This window comes from Rattus norvegicus, chromosome 1 (assembly GCF_021556685.1).
Source record: "Rattus norvegicus strain SHRSP/BbbUtx chromosome 1, alternate assembly SHRSP_T2T, whole genome shotgun sequence".
Lineage (NCBI taxonomy): Eukaryota > Metazoa > Chordata > Mammalia > Rodentia > Muridae > Rattus > Rattus norvegicus.
Window position 1 is genome coordinate 177,978,559 of NC_141534.1, and position 21,803 is coordinate 178,000,361.

At 46.4% G+C, this 21,803-nt stretch overlaps 1 protein-coding gene across 19 annotated transcripts in view; it reads right to left on the bottom strand.

Moving 5' to 3' along the window:
• Irag1 (inositol 1,4,5-triphosphate receptor associated 1) overlaps positions 1-21,803 on the bottom strand; it is a 112,195-nt gene that overhangs the window by 58,352 nt on the left and 32,040 nt on the right. For 6 of the 19 annotated variants that reach the window (XM_087559304.1, XM_087559321.1, XM_087559313.1 and 3 more), the window contains 4 exon segments: positions 19,700-19,848; positions 4,771-4,871; positions 3,117-3,187; positions 930-1,103 (listed from right to left, as the gene is read on the bottom strand). In XM_087559304.1, the coding sequence (XP_087415430.1) occupies positions 930-1,103; positions 3,117-3,187; positions 4,771-4,871; positions 19,700-19,759 (406 nt within the window). In that variant the 5' untranslated portion in view covers positions 19,760-19,848. 19 annotated transcript variants of the gene reach the window in all.

The window sequence follows — 21,803 nt, forward strand, 5'->3', positions numbered from 1 at the left end:
AACTCAGACTGCTTTGTCAAGGTCAGGGGCTGATTCAGAACCATCATATAAGACTCTTATTACAACCCAACTTTTGATACAACTGGCCCAGCAAAGGGGTCCTGAGGTAATTTCCAACACATGGGGTCACATTGCTTAGCCTGCTGGGCCTGACCTCAGAGAACTTTCCAGAATCTGAGAACCTGCATTGCTCGACAGGAAGAGCATGTGAGGCTGTGCTTTCTAGATGCCATAGGACCAGTCTGATTTCCAACACTCTCCTTGACTTCCGAGGCCACTTGGACTTCTCTATAACAGCCTCAGCTTTGCACTAAGGAAGAAGAGGGATCACAGCACAGGGTGGCAAAGGATCCTTCTCTCTTCCAGAGTACCCGGGTCCTTGGATACCAGGCTGAGGGAGCCCAGGATGGCCTCCTCAGACCTTTTCTGGGGAGATGCCCACCACAGACAGTGTCTTCATCGGGAGGATGAAGATGTTAGACAGACTGTGCCATGCAAGGTTATGAGAGGGTCAGAGTGTATCAGTATCACACAGAGTTTCTCTGCATTAGAGCTAAGGACCCAGAAGTTCATGAAGGAGAGATGCTGAGATCAGATTAATAAATGGGCATCATGTGGAATGGCATTTGTCCACACATGGGCAAGTCCCCACAGGGCTGGTAAACAAAACCGGGGAGAGTTCTCAGGGGTAGAGTTAGGTAGCTGTTTTAGAACTCTGGAAGGTGAGAACAAAGGCTTCTTGAAGGAATCACGTTTGCAAGGCTTGGGCCTTTTAGAATCTGGAAGCCAAGGGGACAGGCCACTTGAAGCCTGCCCTCTTGGAAACAAGGTTGTTCTGTAGCTGGAGCCTGGTCCTCCCCTCCCTCCCCCAAGTCCAGCCTCAGAGAGGGGTCAGGGTAGCTACCTTCCCACTGCTGGTCCTCCCCTACCTGATGGGGCGTCTCCGAGGCTGCTCCTTGATCTCCTCCCGCGGCGGGTCAGGAACCGCTCGCTAACCAACTTGGCTTCTTCTAGAAGTGCCAGGTTTTTCTTCTTGTCCTCTTCTGAGATGCTGATGTCCGGCAGCTGGTCATTTACCAGGTCAATGACGTGCCCCAAGGGGTCTGCAGAGAGAGAATGAGCTCCCAGTGAGAGCCACCTCATCTTAGAAGTTCCGCCATCTTGGAACTCAGCCAAGTACCAATGTCAGGATAGGGGATATAAGGATAGACTGTGGCTTCCTCAGTAGGCTCTCTGGCTTGTAGCCTCTGCCAGAAAGGGTCATGAAGCACCTCTCAGTTCCCGGAACTGCCCTAACTCTGCTTTAGGGGGAGGCTTTCGAGGAGCCTCTCTTTATACTCTCTTCTTCCTGGGTTTTCTTCCTTCTGATCTGTTTCTTTTTGAGTCAGTCGATGTGAATCTAGGGATCAAAGGTGCCCATGCCCAGCTGCAATCCCAAAGTCACCTTTCCCTTCCTTTCTCCTACCCATACTGCCCAAACTGCCCCATCTCCAGGAGTACCCTGGTTGATCGAAGTAGATGACACTATGGCCTTGCCAGATGCTCAGGAAATAATGCTCACTCCAGACGTCTCCTTCTTCCTCAGTTTCCATGTCCAAGACCTGGCCCAGGCATAGCATTTACTTGTAAGTGTCCCTGGCTCCATTTCTATCCCTCCTCATTGACTCTCACTTGAACACAGGCCCCTGAAAAGGCCCCTGCCTTCAAGCCAATCTCTCCGACCCATAGTCTACTGCCTACAGAGTGTTCTTTCTAGCAGCTATGTCTGACCTTGCCATTCTCCTGCCTCATCCCTAATCAGAGTTCCCAGAGTTACACAAAAACTGGTCACCAATTTTGCTGGCTCTACATCCTCCTTCCAAGACCTTGCCCAGCTCCAGTCCTTCTGGGGCAAGCTCCCAGTCAGCCTCCCCTACCTCTATTCATGCCTCGTCCAGCAGTGGCTCTTCATTTTCACTGGGGAAACCCTCTGGATGACCATCAAATGACTCAGGGGGAGCTAGCCATCCCCACTCACAACTCTGCTTCAAGAAGCAAGGCTGAGTGGTAGTGGGTCCCAAACCAGCTTTGGCCAGTTGGGCAATGCCATCTAGGAATCAAATAAGGATGACCACATAAGGCTAGTGAGAAGCAGTTTTGGGGAATGAGAGGGAAGAAGGGCGTCACAGATAAGACGGAGGCCTGGAGGTGCAGCAGACCGTTTGTTTCCATGAATAGAAGGTCTTCCCAAAAAGAGAGCTCATATATGAAACGAGATGAGAGACGGAACGGTGGAATAACTAATAACCCAAATTAAGTACCTGGATCCAGCAGTGCCTGAGACCATTGGCCCTGAAGGAGGAGCAGACAATGGTGGAGGCAGACTACAAGAAGGCAGGGGCCGGGGAGAAATCTATTATTTTGGAGTAAGCTAATATGAATTGGGGCTCCATAGTTTTCAGTGATCATGACACATACACATGGCACAGCATCCAATTGCTACCGTACTCTAGGTGATTCTGCTTCTCGTCAAGTCTCTTCCTCCACCTAGAGTGCCATTCCTCCATCCTGTGTGTCCGTCTCTTTAAGATGAAATTCAGATGCCACTTCCCCTGGAATGCCTGAATATCTTTCCTCTTCTCTGGGGAGAAGTTGGCCCCTTCTTACCTTGGCGTCCTTGGTTCTCTCATGAAGGCCCCTTTATCAATTCTATCTACTCACTTCCCAACCTCCTTATAAAGTGTAATCAACACTGACTACAAAGCCCAAGTCTATGTGACCCCCTATCCTTCAATGGTCCCACAAAGGTGTGCAAAACCGTGAGTAGGAACCAGCAGGGGATCCTGGCTGCCCGCCTTTCACATGGGCACACTCCCGCTTTGCTGCGCACCTACCCATACAGCCCTAGAATTCTGATCTTTGAGCCCAGTGCTGATCACTTAAAGTCACTTCCGTCTGCTCTGACTTCCTCTTCTTTTTCTTTCTGACACTGAAACTAGACATCATTTCTTCTGGACCCAAACATGGAGGGGCTGATCTCCTTGGACTTGGGGAGAGGGAAAGGGGATGGGTCCAACTAAGCTCAGACAATTCATGCTTGCTGCTCAAGCACGTGCTCGCATTGACACAGCCCTTACCCACAGAAGTCAGCGAGGCAGTGGAGACCTTCAGGTGTCGGTGGGAAAGCCTGCGGTGGGGGCTGGGAGCCCTGAAAGACAGAACATGGTCATCCCGTTAGGAAATCTACTCGGAGGTGGACAAATGGGATGACAGTCTCTCAGGGTTACCCCCAAGGCATCATCCATGGCACACACAAGGGTCCTCTGTCACCTTGGGAGCACGTTAGGTGGATGAATTCCCAGTACCTTAGTCTTCCACATCAGAGCCCCTGGGAAGAACAATGACTCAGCAAAGTCTCCATGCCGCTCGGCTGCCCACTCAAGCTACCCAAGCCCACTCTCGAGGGCTGAAACTGTACTACAGTGTTTACTCCCTCTACAAATACAGCCTTTATGCCAAAGCTACCTTGTGGGAGCCTTACCAAGCATACATGGGGTCTGGTAGAGACAGGGATCATTTATTTTTGAAGGAGAAAATAAAAACACAGTTTCACTGCCCTGCAAAACGTGAAGCTCTTTTTGAAGACTTGTTTCTAATCATAAATGTGTGTGCCTGTGTGCATGTGCAGATGCATGTGGAGGCTAGAGGCGTCCGATTCTCCTGGGACTGGAGGTACAGGTGGTTGTGAGCCACCTGATTTGGGTAGCGAGAACCAATCTCAGGTCCTCTGCAAGAACAGGGTGCGTCATCTCTCCAGCCCATGAAGCTGTCTTTTGTCTGACTTAATTGGCTTTTTTCCACCTCCTCCCACATTGACTACGCATGTATGTTCATTTCTTATATCCTCCCTGGTATTCACTCTGCTCCTTTGCCTCTACCCTTAATTAACAGGTAAGAAGCTCACTCTGTCCTGTGATAATTACCCTCTTACTGTGGTGTTGCCTGTCAAACCCAGGCCTTGCACTTACGAAGCAAGCACCTTCCCACTGACCTGTATCCCTAGCCCCAAGGATTATCTTTCAAATTTATTAAAAGTGATATGCAGACAGCCTTATTCCAGCTAGATCAATTCAGGGTAAGGGAAACCGAGACAGTGGCATCCCTGTGACAGTGATCAGTGTCCCTCCCAAAGGATGACTGTCCATGGAGGACCTGCTTTGGCCATGATAGGGTTCTGCAGTTAAAGATCCTCCCCTTCCAGGCTTCTGTGGCAATGCCTGGACTGACATTATGAGACATTTCCATGCTATGATGTCTTGTGCTTAAAATCTAACCAGATGTCTTAAAATCTAGCAGTGGGTACAGGGCCAAATCCAAGAGCAAAAACATCATTTTGGGAAAGAAGATAATGAGGAAAAATCCTAGGTTCTCTTTCCCATTTTGAAAAACTGCTTGATAATGAGAGTTTTCACTTTTGAGATTAGGTCTCTTCTATCCCAGGGTGGATTTGAACTCTTCATGAAACCAAGGAAGACCCTGCACTTCTGATCCTCCTGCTTCCACATGAGTGTTTGGGTTACAGGTGTACCCCACCATGCCCAGTTTATGTGACACTGGGAATCAAACCCAAGGCTTAACCCTACCTTTGCAAGAAGTACTCAGTTGGTAAACTGAGCTATATGCCCAGCCCTCTTCATCAATACAGTGATTCCAAGAAAAAGAAGAAAGTATTTCTAGAGATGCAGGTATTTTCTCCCCACAAAGCATTGCTCGTCTGCCTGGGCTTCGTACCTCTTGACCAGATTTGTGTCAGTCTCTCCTCCAGGTGAACTGGCATCCCCCGTCAGGATGATTGTGGGAGGGCTGCAAAACGGTCCTGCAGAGGGAGAGTCCTGGTGGTTTTGAGCAAAACACAAATGGAGTTAGGCCTGGGCTGGGGGGAACATCCAGGGCCTGGAACTGCGGCACTTCGAACAGCGTGACTCCCAAGGCCACTGTCACAGGTCACCAACTCTGTATGTTGGTTTGTCTGTTTCAGCTTCATTAAGACATAATTTAGAAATGGAAATCACATATATTCAAGGTATGATATTTGATGGGAGTGTAGATTGTGACATGGCTACAGATGAATTAATGAACATATTGACTACCTCAGCGCCCTCTCTCTCTCTCTCTCTCTCTCTCTCTCTCTCTCTCTCTCTCCCCCCCTCCCCCCAACCCTCCCCCACCCTCTTCCTTCCTTGTGGGTGTGTGTGCTGCCGTGGGTGCTGGGAATCAAACCCATACGCTTAACTGCCGAGCCATCTCCCCAGCCCCTTGTTTCCTGGTTGTGGTGCAGCCCTTTAAACCAGCACGTCTTAGAGCTCATGGTGGAGCTTTCACAAATTCCCAGCATACACTGGTGCTAAACAAGAGATTTTATTTTAATTCATTGACACTCTGACTACTTTCCAAAGCAACCAACAAGAACCAAGTGCTTGGTTGTGACTCAGTCTAAACTGAGTGATAAGAAATCTTGGGTTCGTATTTCTGCATAGGAACTGTGGTCCAAAAGATTCTAGCCTGGCCTGCTTCAGTCATTCAGGCCTATGGACCCAAATACTTCCGCTACGGCCTCTCTGGTGGCTCAGCCTGGCCTGACTTTCTGGAGCACAAAGCATTTAGTTTTGGAATCTCTCTGACTCTCTTATTCTTGTTCACAAGTGACTCTTGCCATAGGAAGGTTAATCAACACCCATATAGTGTGCACAGGGTTTTGTCTCAACTGAGTATCTGAGTCCTGGGAATTGCCTTTTTGTGTCAGCCTTACTTAGAGCTCTTCTCATATGAATCCTCTGGCAAACAAAAAACTACCCTGGCTAAGATTTCATTTTTCTACCCATGAGCCATCCCTGTGGTAGAACTTTCATAAGTTCCCAGCATACGCTGGTGCTCAAAAAGAGATTTTATTTTAATTCATTGACACTCTACTTTCCAAAGCAACCAACAAGAAAACGTCAGCTAGAGAAATCTAAAAGCATAAAAACGCCGAGCAATCTGACGTCTGTAAGTGCCCAGAAGAGATAAAATAAACACTCCCTCTAGCGGCCTATGGTTGGCACCAAGCTAAATTGTTTGTCCTCGCACCCTGTGGAGCTGTGATCCCCCTAGGGCTGGCTCTGAGAAGTGCTGGCTTAAAGGGAGGTTCCAAAGCTTCATTCATTTTACCACTCCAAGGACATAAAAAGAGAATGAGTCTTGAGACTGGATGTGGACAAAACACCCATACACATAAAATTAAATTTTAAAGAAGGGGGCGGGTAAATGAATTAGCTTCTTTCTCCACCTCGTGTCCCCTTTTCTGCCCTTTACTTCGCACGTCACACACTCGCAACATCCACTTGTTTACCTCCCTGCCCATATCCTCCTTAGCCATCTCTTTATCTCTCCATGCAGCCATTCATCCCTCTCTCCACCAGTGCATGCACTTATTCGTGTCTCTTCTCATCCGTCCATTCATCCATCATCTCTATTGACCTACACAAATGCATGAGTTCATTCATGTCTCTTCCCCTGTCCACCTATTTACCCATATCCTTGTCTCTCCCACGCATTCACCCATCCCATTCTCTAAATATCTTCTTTATCATTGGTAAACTCATCTCTTTCCCTGGCTAACATTGATTTACCCATTCATACATCTCTTATCCATTCATCCGTTTGTCCATCCCTTTCTGTATCCTTATCCACTCACCAATTAACCCATCCATTTATCCATTAATCTCTCCCATTCTGCCCATTCATCTATCCCTCTATTTCCCTATTCATCTATAAATCTATCAGTCCATCTCTCTTCACTTCCTTCTCTGCTATCCATCCATTCATCCATACACTGCTCCCCAATCTATCACCAACCTAACCATTTATTCCTCTCCCCTCCATTCATCTACCCCCACACTTCCCGCAGCTCCTCTCACTCATCCTCTGCAGACTGTCTTAAAGTCCGTTTTATATCTGACTTACACCAATTTACAAACAAGTGTTGTGAGGAAAGGCCTTTTCTGAGGAGAGGGGACTGCTATGCTGGGAGTGGCAAGATTCTCCTGGTGCCCATGACGTTTGTGAAAACATGCACACCCCTACTTGCTACGCTGTCCATGTATCCAGCAAAGATTTCTGGAATGCCCACTGTGGGTCTATGCCTTGGCTGAGGAGACAAAGATAACGGAAGCAGATCTGAGATGCTTTCTGCTAGCGGATGGGTTGCAGGGGAAGGGGTGAAAGACCATTTCCTACTAGTTAGTGGCCTTTGAGACAACAGAGGGAACTGCTTTCTGGTTGGCATTTTCTCTGCCTTTTGGGACTTGCTGGGACCACAGGCACCCTTACTTGGAGAGGGCACAGAGCAGGAGTGACTGTCCTGATAGGCAAAAATCAAGCCAGAATTGATATATGCCACACATACATGGAATCCCGGTCACACACACATTATCAAGCCACTCACAACCCAGGAGGATTGAGGTCATCAGGAGGAAATCCCTCTGCTATACGGGTGACATTCTAAAAAGATCTCTCTCTCCCTCTCTCTCTCTCTCTCTCTCTCTCTCTCTCTCTCTCTCTCCTGTCACAGTATTCAAAATATATAAGCCATAAAATATAAGTGTTCTTTCACTAATTGGCTTACAGAATGATTGAGCAGACTGGGAACTTCTAACTTTCTGCCAAACTGTATTAAGGGACCATTCCTGAGAAATGTGGACTGTTTTCCTTCGTTTGTTTTTTCTTTTCTTTTCTTTACTCTAGACTGAAAGAAGTGTAGGATACATTACCAAGGAACACTCAGGAGAATTTTGCTAAGCTTAGTGCAATACAAATACCGACCCTTCTCCCACTTGGAGCTTCTAATGGAAGGCAAGGCTCCAGAAAGCTTGACTCTGGCAATATAAGTTATTGAATACAAAATACAGGGTATATTGTAAAGCATATAGGCAAACTCCTGGCTTGGGGACTATAAGAGCTTCACACTCAAGAATCACCACATTAGGCCATAATTTCTTCTTAGCAGCTATGTGGTCTTGAGCAAGTAGCCTTGTGTCTTGGTGTCTTGATCACCTCATCTAGATCACGGAGTTTCTATGAAAATTAAACAGGCCGAGTATAAACAGGCTCAGCATAAGAGCCTGAGGCCCTGAGTTCAGTTCCCAGAACTCCTGTCTAACAGTTCACAACTGCCTGTGACTTCAGCTCCAAGGAATCTGATGCACTACTCTGTCCTCTAAAGGCACTATGCACAAATACACACACACACGTGTGTGTGTGTGTGCACGTGCAAATAAATTCTTTAAAATTAAACAAACTGATATAGAAATAGTTTCCAAATAAAAGACAAGATTCCTAGTTATATTTACATTTCAAGTGCATAGAGGAGAGGTCTTGGGAGTGTGTCCCATTATTGCATAACCCTAACTACTTTCATTCACCGAATCTCAGCCCCAGTGGGAACCGCCACGGATCCACCCTTGGCACAGAGCAGTGCTCAGTATTCCCTTCACAGCTGAGTTTATCAGCTTTGGAATTTGATATCTAGGAAACTGATGCTCTTGATCTTGGGCCTGGTTGTCAATTTAGAGCTAAATCAGGAGTTCATTAAGGCATCAGATTGGCCCTTCTGGTAACAGAGCCAACAAGCACATCAACACCAACAACAACAACAACCACCACCACCAACAACCACCACCACCAACAACAACCAACAACAACAACAACCAACAACAACAACAACAACCACCTCCACCAACAACAACAACAACAACCACCACCAACAACAACAACGGCAACAACCACCACCACCACCAACAACAACAACAACAACAACGACGACAACAACCAACAACAACCAACAACGACGACAACAACCAACAACAACCAACAACGACAACAACCACCACCACCAACAACAACAACAACCAACAACAACAACAACCACCAACAACAACAACAATGACAACAACAACCACCAACAACAACAACAACCACCATCAACAACAACAACGGCAACAACCACCACCACCACCAACAACAACAACAACCAACAACAACAACCACCACCACCACCACCAACAACAACAACCAACAACAACGACAACAACAACCACCACCACCAACAACAACAACCACCAACAACAACGACAACAACCACCACCACCGCCACCACCAACAACAACAACCAACAACAACAACAACCAACAACAACAACCAACAACAACAACAACAACAACAACCAACAACAACAACAACAACAACCACCACCACCACCACCAACAACAACAACAACAACAACCACCACTGTCCAAGACATATGGTCACAAAAGCTCTGTCAGTCATTTTCACCTGGCTCCACACCTCTCTCACCAACTTCTTCTCAAACAAGAGATGTCCCATGTGGGTTACAGACATAAATGAAAAGGCAAACTCCCCAGACCTCTTGCACTTTGGCATTGTTCCAAACCCTCATGTTCTCTCATCCAGCCCATCAATTCCACAGGTTACTCAGCAACACATTAGGGGTAATGTGATGATTTGAATGTGGTTGGCCCTGGGAGTGACACTATTAGAAGGTGTGGCCCTGTTGGAGTAGGCATAGTACTGTGGGTGTGGGCTTTAAGACCCTTGTGCTAACTGCCTGGAAGCCAGACTTCTCCTAGCAGCCTTCAGATCCAGATGTAGAACTCTCACATCCTCCTGCACCATGCCTGCCTGGATGTTGCCATGTTCCTGCCTTGATGATAATGGATTGAACCTCTGAGCCTGTAAGCCAGCCCCAATTAAATGTTGTCCTTATAAGAGTTGCCTTGGTCATAGTGTCTGTTCACAGCAGTAAAACTATCTAACAGGTAATAATTTCCACTATCTTCCAACAATCATAAAAGGAAAATAAGAAGATGGAAAATCAGTCCATTGAATGTCACTTTGCCCTAAGACCGCACCAGACACTGGAAGACACACCTTCCCACAGTGCCACAATGTTTCTCCATTTGTCACTTTGCCTTTGTTGACGCCTGCCCTGATTTCCGATGTCCTTCGGATAATCTTCTCTTAGCCCTGCTATGCTGCACATGTCCTCATGGGATGTCTCTTCTTCCAAGAACCCCTGAATCCAGATGAGCAGAACACACAGCGGGAGGGAAGCAGGGTAGGGCAGCACTGCTTTGGGGCTCTTTTCCTTCTTCCTGGTCTGTGGACCCAGACTCCCCAGGGGTTCTTCTCTCTTCTCTGGGGATCAGTCAAGCTCCGAGGGGCTGTGCCACCTCCAGCAAGCTCACTCTGAGCACAAGCAGCAGGTCACATATCATTCCCCTCTAATAAATCTTATAGAAACATTTACATGTTTATTTTACTCATAAATTCCCAAGGGTGCAGGAGAGTTCCCTGTGCTCCTGAGCCCAGGGATAAATATAGAACGATGTCCGAGATGGGAATATGAGCTTCAAATCCTCAATATCACATGACTAGGGCCAGGCTAGATCTCTTTAGAAACAGCTCCAGGTCTAGCCCAGGCAAGTCTGGGGAATATGGTTGCTGTAATGGCCTCCTTGTGTGACAGTGAGACAGGGACCCTACTGCATCTGTGTGACTATGAGAGAAGCTAAATGGACCTACAGTGAAATCTCAGCTGGATGACCCCCCAGGGAGATATTTCATTTCTCTGATTTTGGTGTTTATAACCTTCAAATGAAGCTAATACTCCCCTAGACTGGCTTTAAAAACAAACACAGATAAAGCAGTAAGAATGATGACGGGGGACGGATGGGAGGAATACGCACATTGTTTGACCGTAACTGCAGTCTATCTGTTGTAGCCTGGAAGGCAGGCAAGGGACTCCCTTGGGAGGGGAATTTGTACTCTGAAGACAAAATAAAAAGATTCTCAGGGGACTCGCAAGTAAATGATCATTCCAGTGTCAGGTCCTGAGGCCATGGGAGAGAGGGTAAGGGTTTCTGTTGGGCATGCAACTCCTCCATGTAAACCGTGAGGGATATTTTTGCCCCACAACCCTGAAGGCTTGCTGCATAATGTATGTGCTCATTCTGCCTCTGTCAGTCTCTGTCAGTGTCCACTCAGTTCCCAGGAGGCACAGATCCATAGTCATCAGATTTTCCTGCTCTCTTTAGCTCTGGTCTTACTCTCAGGCTATCACACATTGTAGATCAGTACACAATGGGTGTTGACCATGCTTTGTAAAATGCTGCTCAGTCAGCCAGTCAGCCAGTCAGCCAGTCAGCCATCAGCCAGTCAACCTTGCATCCGGCATCATCTTCTGTCATCCCTTCTGGATGCTATTCCCTCTTCCATGTCTTCCTCTCCTCAATCTAAACATCCAACTACCCAAACTGTCACACGATCATCCATCCAGGCATCCGCCCAATCATCAATCCATCCATGCATTATCTACCTATACATTCAATCATCCAACCAGAATCCATCTCCGTTCCTTCTTCCTTTCCTTCTTTTTCTTTCTTTCTTTCTTTCTTTCTTTCTTTCTTTCTTTCTTTCTTTCTTTCTTTCTTCCTTCTTTCCTTCCTTTCTTCCTTCCTTCCTTCCTTTTTTCTTTATTTCACTCTCTCTTCCCTTCCTTTCTTCTAATCTTTCTTTCCTAAGATCCTACCATCCTCTAGGTCTGTGCTAAGAGTAGAGATACATGTGCAAAAGATGTGAGCCCTACCCCAGGTTGCTCACATACTGTTTGAGGAGAGACAGAAACAGAACAAGCCACTCTCTTGCTCACAATGGGAATTGTGGATGAGCCACCATCCTGACTGTAATCGCCATTTCTGAAATGCATTCTACTTTAGTTGATGTACTCCTATAGATGTCTCGTAGTTTGTATGCTGTGACAGTTCTCTTGACTCTTCTTTCCCAAGCCTCCTCTCCATCCAACCCTAAAAGGTGAAACATCAGTACCCACTCCCCACACCTGAGGCCACTGGTGCTCAGTACAGTGTCTTTACTGAAAGAAAGAAAGAAAGAAAGAAAGAAAGAAAGAAAGAAAGAAAGAAAGGGAGAAAGAAAGAAAGAAAGAAAGAGAGAGAGAGAAAGAAAGAAAGAGAGAGAGAAAGAGAGAGAGAGAGAGAGAGAGAGAGAGAGAGAGAGAGAGAGAGAAGGAAGGGAAGAAGGAATGGAGACAAAGAAGACAGGGTCATATGTGCAAGGAATCTTCAGTTTGAATCCACACTTAATTGTGATGTGGCTGTGTGACCCTTGGCAAATATGTAATATCTTAGGTCCAGTGCCTTCATCCATAATAAGGTGGTGATGATAATATCTAGCTTGTATCAATGAATGGCAGGTACCAACAATTGTTACCATCACCTCCTACACCAGATCCTAATGCCTCATTTAAACATCTGTGAAGATACTTCATTTCAGATCTTAAGTGGGACCATCTTAAAGGGATGTGATGACATAAGTGGATGCTGTGGTTCAAATACAAAATGTCCCCACAGGCTCACAGGTTGAAGACTAGGTCTCCAGTTGATGGTACTGTTTTGGTGGGTATTGCAAACTTTAGGAGCGTGGTGACTAACTGGATAAAGTGGGGTTAGCTCACCAATGTCCTAGAAGAATCTTCCTTGTCACCACCTTTTTCCTGTCAGGCTTCCTGTTTCCTGCCCATCATGGGATGAGCAGCCTTGCTCTACCACATTCTCCCTGCCGTGATGTTCTCCCTCACTCTGAGCCCAAGGAAAACAGGAACAATAGATCACAGGCTAACACTTCTGAAAACATGACATGAAGAGGAATAACCTCTAAACTGGTCTCAGGTATCTTAATCATAGCTGTGGATGACAAATTACAGCAGTGGGGCATCTCAAGGAAGATGATGCCGCCATCTCAGGTGGAGGGTATAGGTACTTTCTTTCAGTTCTAAAGGTGGACTCACCTGGGTGTACACACTATAAACTAACAATGTCTGCCTCCTGGTATTGTGAAGCTACCTGTGCTGAGGACATACAACAGAGCTGGAAAATGGGGTGAGGGTTTTCACTGGGTGATTGTGGAAGGACATCTCTCCTCCAGGGGGTCCTTACAAGATTACAAGGTTTATATATGCATCGCTAATTTTATCTCCATCTCATTCTGATAGAGAATTGGTTATTTAAATCTTGTAGTAGTGAGTATTAATTGTCAACCTGACATCATTGAGGGTCATTTGGAATTGCCTGAATGTTAAGCATTGGTACTCTGCTATGCTGCTTACACCTATATGCCTGGGACCCAGGAGCATTCTCTATCTTTACGGAACCTTCTGACTGCTTAGGGGGTGTTACTTTTCATCTTGTCTCACCATGTGATGAGCTAAGAGCTCCAACTGCCTGAGGACTACACTGAGAGAGAGAGAGAGAGAGAGAGAGAGAGAGAGAGAGAGAGGAGAGAGAGAGAGAACTTCTGATGATACTATGGAGGCCCTTACCAGGATCTCCAATTCTGATCCCAAGACAAGGAGCCTGGTGGCTTTAAGACCAGAGGTCCCCAAGTTTCCACAGAGGGATTACCTCCTTAGAGCTTGTAACAGTTACATTTGTCACTACTGTTTCAAAATTCCCAAACAAAAGTAGCTTAAAGAAGGAAGGGTTGGCTTTGAGTCATGGCTTGAGGGTGCAGTCCATCATGGCAGAGAAGGCATGGTGGCAGGAGTGTTCTATTATCAGAGAGCAGAGAGCGATGGATGCTGGTGCTCCGCTCATCTCCTTTGATTCATTGTGGGAGCTCACCCCGTGGGATGGTGCTGCCTACATTCAAGTGCATCTTTCGTATCAGTTAATCTCTCTCTCTCTCTCTCTCTCTCTCTCTCTCTCTCTCTCTCTCTCTTTCTGGAAACAACTCACAGACACACCCAGAAGTATGTTTCCTAGGGGGTTCTAAATCCCAACAAGCTGATGGTTAAGGTTGACCATCACAGGGCCACACTCAGAGGGCTGCTTGTCCAGAGCCTATCTCAACCTCACTCAATTATTTAAAAACTTGGGATAGGAAAGGGAGGTAATGCCCCTGAATAGCCAATCTTCAGCCACAAGAGCTGCTGTGTGACTGGACAGCAAAGTCTGTTGGGAGCATCAAAAGCTGAAGCACAGAACAGATGCTTTGGGATAGCTGGAGTGCCTCAGAGCTGTGGCCTAAGCTAGGCTTAATTTGGCAGAGTGTGTTTTGGGGAGCCAGAGAGCCACATTGTGCTATGTTATCATCTGGCTGAGGAAGAATGAAGTCAGCAAATATCTTGAATAAGGTTTTGACCTGAGCTTGTGCTCCTGAGGGGACAGTTGTAGAGGGAGTTTGGTAAGACCCTCTGCCACAAGCTACAGTGCACTAAAAGTTAAATCTGTTACTTTGGATGCAAGACATAAAATAATCAACCCAGAATGCCTGGGAAACCCTCTTCCGCGACTGAACTTACATAGTGCCAGGTGGTGCTATGTAAGATAGTGTGGGAGAAAAGACACCAACCATCTTACCCAGTAAGGGACTCTACATGCTACAATACTGACATGCCTGGCAAGATGTGCCCACTGATGCAGTAGAGGTATAATTATTATATGATTAACAATCCTTTCTGGTTGGATGTGAGCCCTGATCTCCAGGTTGAGTTTTATGCCGGATGCTAGAAACCTGATCAAAAGTCCGTGACTTAGGGAGATTGTAGACCGTGGGGTAGAAACTACTGTTATTTTGCTAAGTGGTCATACTTTCCAACTGTCTTCTAAATATATATGTTTATGTCCATAGACTTGTGCTGCTCTCAATTTCACAAAGAAGCTTCTTTTCGCCATGGGTAGTAATTAATGCAGAGACTCATAATTGGTCAAGGTGCTGAGTAGCCATGAGTGCTCAGCTGTCAATGGGCCATCTTATCAACCTCCCACCATCCAAGGCTCAGGGAGGGAACAAAAAGAATGGAGGAATCAGTAGGAAGAAGAGATATAAAATGCTAACCTTTACATTGCATGGTAGTTGAACATACCAACTCACAGCAACTGTGCTTACCTACACAAGACCTTCATAAGATCAAGCTAGTCAAAATTCCAGCATGGTGAGAGAGGGACTCCCATACCTTTAGCAGAAGAACTACTGGCAGTTGGTAGCTATGGAAGAGGAAGAATCATTCTCCATCTGGAAAGCAGCTGCTAGTTGGTTGGCCATGCCTTCTTGTACATGTGGAATAAGTATCACTAAAGGAACTCAGGTAGCTATTAATAACAAAGGGTACAAGAAATGGGTGGGCACTATGGAGAATTGAAGGGTGGAGTGGTGGGTGAATAGGATCAAAATACATTGTATAAATGTAGGAAATGTTCCCGAAGAGTAATTTTTTAATCTAAAGCTAAATGTATTAATATAGTTGAATAGTTTCCGGTGCCTGGATGCCTATCATTATCAAGTGGCCTTGTGTGCTGGGAGGAAAGACAGAAGTGTAGTAGTAGTGAATGCTGACAACAGAAAGGCAGATGCTCTGTCCATGAGCTATAGCAACCTTTTCCTAGAGACTTCTAGAAACCCCCAAAGGAGAAAAGAACTTGGGCAAGTAGAACCCAAGGTCTTACACTGGGCCCCTACACCCCACGTGTGCCAAGTATGACAGAATGCATGCTGTCCCAATGAGTCAGCTTCTGAAGTAGTTTCTGGTGACAGCTCAGGAAAACACTGATGATTTGGTCACATTGCATCTGGGGTCTGCGGCTGCACAGTGAAAAAGGGACAGACCAGTATGCATCCTCCATGCTTTCTGCTCCAGGCCCCTGCCTGACTCCCCTCAGTAATGTACTGATACTTGGAAGTGAAACATAAAATAAACCCTTTCTTCCCCAGGCTACATTTTATCATGGTATTTATCACAGTAACAAAAAGCAAACTAAGACATAGTGATCTAGGACCCTTCCAGTCGATAGCCTGTCGTTCTGTGGTCCCTAAAGATTCCAGGCATGTGTCCCAACAGCTTCAATTCAGTCAGCACCTTGAGTATAGTCCCTGTGTCCTTGCCTGGGCCCGGGCCCCAGAGAACGCATGCTGCCAAGAACTTACTGCAGGGTCATTGCCAGAAGCCTTTGCTACACTGTAGGGATGGATTACAGCTTCCAATTAGCAGCTGCAGTGAAGAGAACAATCTATCTCTCCCTCTTCAGGGGTTTTGATGTGAGGACTCAGCTAGTACTCAGGCTAGTGGTGGGAAACAGAGGCTTGGGACCAGAGTATTCAAAACTAGGGCTGGACCCCAGGGAGCTATAAACTTGGAAGGATGCTCTGTCCCTTGCCTGTTTTACAGAGTGGGAATTTACACAGAACGGGGACTTCCGGCTGAACCCTGGCCAGCCTTGCTTTCCTGCTGCCTGGCTTCTGTACTCCCAGGGAGTCAGGCTTCTGCCCCTGGAGGCTCCAGCTAGCTTGGGAGATCTGAAGCTCCCCTGTGGCTGTGCTGCCTCAGGAGCCCAGTGTGGGCAGAGGCTCTTTACTAACCATGCCTAACTGGCTTCCAGAGAACTCAGAGAGGCCCAGAGCCTGGTAGCAAGACCAGAAAGTAAAAGAATGAGAATCTCATATGGATCTTGAACCTCTGTGTAAGGGTCTAAACCACCTCAGAGCTGAGCTGAGCAGGCTGAACAGAAGTGGCAACAGCTAACGCTTGTTCAAAGTAGCATACAGGGAATCACAGGGATGAGAAATCTAACAGACTTGGCTTCCAGGTTTCTGGATGAGGATGCAGAGGGGCTGGGAGGCCAATGTTGTCAGAACACAGAGATCATAGTCTTAAACCCTGTTCTCTCTTCTCTGAGGGACCTGGGTCTCCTGGATCCCAGTTGGCTTGAGTCCCTCAAGCATCCTCCTCCTCCAGGTTCATTGCTGTCTCAGCTATTGCAAGTTGCCAAACCTTTCAGAATAGCTTCAGATTCCTACAAGTCCAGAGACAGAATCACACCTGAAAAGCCTTCAGAGACCATCAGAGCCCACCTCATTATTTGTAAATATTAGTTCTGGCTCCAGCTTACAGGTAGGCGTAGCTTGTGGGGAACTGGTATTCGGGGCTCCTACTGACCACTCAAGGGTCTTACCATTGACTCTACAGCTAGCTCATGGGTTCCTCCCAATGCTGTACCTCTAAGGAGCTTCACCCAGGCCTGGCCCTCATACAGCTGGACTTACAAGCAGCTAACAGATGTCTGGATGGGTACTAGGAACTGGACTCAGGTCCTCTACAAGAGCAGCATCTTCTCTTAAATGCTGAGAGCTAAAGACGTAGGAAGAATAGGACTCCAATTGTTCTTCATCTAGGGATGAGACTGTATCTTGGCTAATCTTTTATTATACTAGCTTTGGGAGTGCTTTTATTTGTAAGAGGCACAAAGGTCTCAGTGCTCACAGACAGAGAACCTGGAATGTCAAACACACAGGGTTGTTCTTTCTAAAGAAAGGATGTATGACCTGCTATCTAAACACGAGGCTGGGAGAAGATGTGGTTAATAGTCTTTGTGCTTTATGCATGACCAAGACCACACTGGAATCTCCCCTAGACCCTTATCAAAAGCTTGTTTTTCTCAATCTATAGAACCCATTTAGTGGATGGTGTCACATGGACTTTACAAAGAGTTTTGATATAGTCACATCTGAACTTTATTTAGCTTCATTTGTGCTTGATTGTACACACAGGATTGAGTTAATTATCACCAGGGACATTTTCACCAAATTGTCCTGTGCTTAAATATGCCTAGAAGAAACCACTCCAAGTCAGACTCCAAAGTTTGAACCAACATGGCTACTTAGTCATGTTCAATTAAACTACCGTCTTGCCTCCCATAGATGCTTATTTTGCTGGCCGTGGTGGTCACAAAAACCCATATTCATTTTTGGGTCAACTGAGGAAATTGCCCAAGATTTGGGATCCTGGTTTTACATGAGAATTAGTGTGGTTCCGTTGTTAGTAAGGGTACCATAAAGGTCAGGGAAGAACACAGAAGTGACAGAGTTAAAGAAAGATGGATGGAACAGTCACACTTGAATCTGCTCACCAGTGTCTGCCTTCTGCTGTGACCCCCTTTCCCTTCCCCCAGCCGTCAGCTGCCTTGAGGGGTGCTGATGATCAGCACCCACTATGGCTCAAGACGCCCCAGGATGGTCGTGGACCTTTCCCTAGAACCTTGAACTGTGGTCTGTAGATGGAGATGGGAGTGCAGCTCATTTTTACATGTTCAAGTAAAAGACATTTTCCCACCCCTGAGCTGCCAAGGTCACACCTCAAACTCATGGACCTGGAATGTGAAGATACGAGGAACTATTCATTTCTAAATGATTGCTTAGTCCTCACTGTTACAATATGTCAGAAAGTCAATGCCATCACGGTATGAAAACGCTCACTAGGAATCTGCCCATCTGGTAAAAATGGTGCTCATTCACACGCTCTTCTCTTGCTTAGCAAGCCTGTTTCATCTGGCGCTGGTCAGTGTGGGACCACAGTCGGATGCAAGAGGACAGCACAAGTTCAGTGCAAACCAACTGTAAAGTTCAAGTCAAAGTAAATAATGCTGGTGACCTTCATGAGCAAGGCCTTTCATCTGAGAGGATCGGATGGAGCTGGGCCAGTGACCAGATAAAGAAAATATGATTGTGATGGAAAGATGGGTTCTTCAGAAGGGAATGACTTCAGTACTTGGGGAAATGGGTATAGCCTTACACTTTAAACATTCTCTTGGTGGTGTTGCTATAAAACAAGATGTAAAGGATGTGAGATTGCGTGATCACATTGTTTGGTTGACAGAAAAAAAAATAAACAGGCTGGAGAGATGGTCCAATCAGAAAGCCCCTATTGTGCAACCATGAAAACTTGAGTTTGTCTCCTTTAGCACCCACAAAGAAAAGGACAGGGATAACGTGAGAAACAGCCAGGGAGACCCCTAGGAATTTCTGGCCAGCCAGTCTTATTAAATTGATGCGTTCCAGGTTCAGTGAGAGACCCTGCCTCAAAAAAGTAAAGTGGAGAAGAAGAAGGCAACATCAACCTCTGGCTTCCATGTACAAGAACACACATGCATACACTACAAAGATAAAACAAATAATATACCAACAGCAAAATGTTTGACTCTTGGTTCAACTTGAGAATTAACATAATCTATTCTTTATGATACATATAAAGCCAAAAATTACTGAATCTTATTTGCAAAACAAAGGCTCAATGATACCTTCTTTGCTGTTATTTGTCTGGGGTTTTGTTTTTCTTTGAGATAGGGTCTCAGTCTGTAGCCTAAGCTAGTCTGGAACTCATCACAATCTGCTACCTCAGTTTCCTGAGGTTGGGACTACAGGCCACCATGCTGGCCTCATTGAAGGTACTCTTACTGAACATTTTGAAATTTATTTTTATTTTATCATCATTTTTTACTGAAACCCTTTCCTATGAACTTTTGGTTGCCTGCTATATCTTTCTCAAGTGTAGGAGGGAGCATTTTTGGGCCAAGGTGATTTGACTTGTCACAGTCATTTACTCTCTAGATGGTTTCATACTCAGGATTCACGGGACCCTGGCCGCCTAAATAAACTCAGGATAGCATATTCTTCATAGTGAAAGCCACACATCTTCCCCAGGCACCCACTGCAGCCTACACTGGCTACCCACTATGCCAGTTTGAAAGCTGTGGCCTCAGCCCAGAATGCTTAGCTTGGCCCCCACCCAGGCTAGCCATGGGCAGGAAGGGGCACTTACTTGGGTCTGGGCTGCCTGTGGCTCTCCGGGGGGCTCCTCATCCTCAGGAATGTGGGGCATGGCAGCCGCCTGGTTGGAGTGGCTGTGCGTGCCTGGAACCTCTGCTGTGACAACCCCAAAGATGCTCCAAGAGGCTTGGGCTCCGCAGGCTGGGGAGACGCCAAAAGGACAAGTCAAACTCCTTCCCATCCCTGTTCCAAGCTGGGTTCCCTTTCCAGGATCCAAGAGCCACAAATCAGCTGTTTGGTTTTGCATCAACACCAGAGGTCAGACGAGGCGAGGCTGGGAGCAGGCATTGGGAATTGCACTGCCTCCTGCTCTCTGGCTTTGTTTACATGGGCAGAGGTGACCTTTTGCATCTAAGTTGGTCCTTACAGTAAACATAGCTATTCCAGAAGAGAAACATGTCAGCTCCGCAAAGCTATAGCTAAGGGAGGACAGTTCATTGAGATTAGATACCATCTATTGAGCTCCGACCGACTGCATGACTTCCATTACCAAATTGACTCCCAGTGATGACCTTGGATGTAGGTAGGCATCAATAGTCCCATTCTACAGCTGAAGGAAGAGCCTCTCAGGTTGGAAGCCATTTGTCTTAAGTCACAGAGAAAACTGTTTGTACCCAGGTCTTCCTGATTGGAGGCCTATACAGCCGTTCCTGTGGCCTGCCTCCTCCCTAGGGGGAGAACAAAGGACAATGCCATTAACTGAGTGAGCACTGTGTCACAGGTCCTAGGTGAGAGTCTGCTGAGTGATAGAGCCCCTAGGAATGTCTGCTGTTTCCCATGACATCCCTTTCTGCTCCACAGAGAGGGTCTGGAACATTCTCTAAACCAGAGTGCTGCAATCCAGGTTGATACCTGGCATTAGCTGCAGGACACTGCAGCCCCCGGACCTCTAAGATGGGGAAGGTGTCTGATTCGCTATGAAGATTCAAAATATCCATTTAAAATGGTGGTTGCTTTGTTTCTAAAGAGTTGGAGACATTTAGACCAGGAGCTGTTAAAGGGGGGTGCCATCTTGGCTTTTGCATTTATTCTAATAGGTACCCAAAGCAGAATTGAAGCATTTGGGGTGACGCTTGCTGGTCATCTTGAAAATCTCATCTCAACTACAGTATTCATGCACTGAATTCTCTTCCTTCCTTCTTTCCTTCCTTCCTTCCTTCCTTCCTTTCTTTCTTTCTTTCTTTCTTCCTTCCTTCCTTCCTTCCTTCCTTCCTTCCTTCCTTCCTTTCTTTCTGATTTAAGACAGAGTTTGACATATCTTTGAGAGTTTGATATGTTGGCTTCAAACTCATAGCTGAGGCTGACTGATTCCCCTTTCTTCATCTTCCAAGTGCTAGGATTCCAGGAATGTGCCTCCACACCTGGCTGAATCAGTCATTCTTTCTCCACAAACAATCTTTTTACCAGGCCTGTGCCTATGCTGTGACACAAAGAGAGAGGGGTGTAGTTTTTGTCCCTCATGGGGTCCTGAGTCCAGTATCGGAAGGCAACTGAGAACGTGGTTGATGTAAACACCTCAGAATGTGGAGTTAGGAGACCTCAAGCAAGACTCCCTAACTATGCAGGCTGAGTGCATGAGATGTGGTTTTAGGGATGGCTCTACATTATGAGGGGAGTTTGAGCTGAGTCATAATACAGAAATAAGAATGGAACTTATCTATTTGCAGAATAGCCTCAGGGCTGAGCACAGTAAATGAGCTGGCGGAGAAGAAGCCGTGCTGGGCTTGGCTCCAAACAGAGTTATCCTGACTCTAGAGACTAAAAGCTATGGGGCCAGGATCACGATCTTTCATCCTCAAAGGCTACTGGATGAAGGAACTGAACATCAAGTTTCCCTAAAAGATGAGCTGTTGGAATAATTTCATTGTCTTTACTTAGATGCTAGCATGAGCAGCAATGACATCAGGAGTGCTGAGGGGACCGCATGTAATGAGAGGAATCAAGGGAAACGAGTTGGCTCTCCTTCTCAGGTCACGTCACTGACTCATCCCCGCAAGTCAACCTATCTTAATAGGAATAGTTTCCAAAGTCCAAGAGACAGCTATTCCACTTTCTGTTTAGGTCTTAATTTACACAGAGCATACTGTGTACTAAGG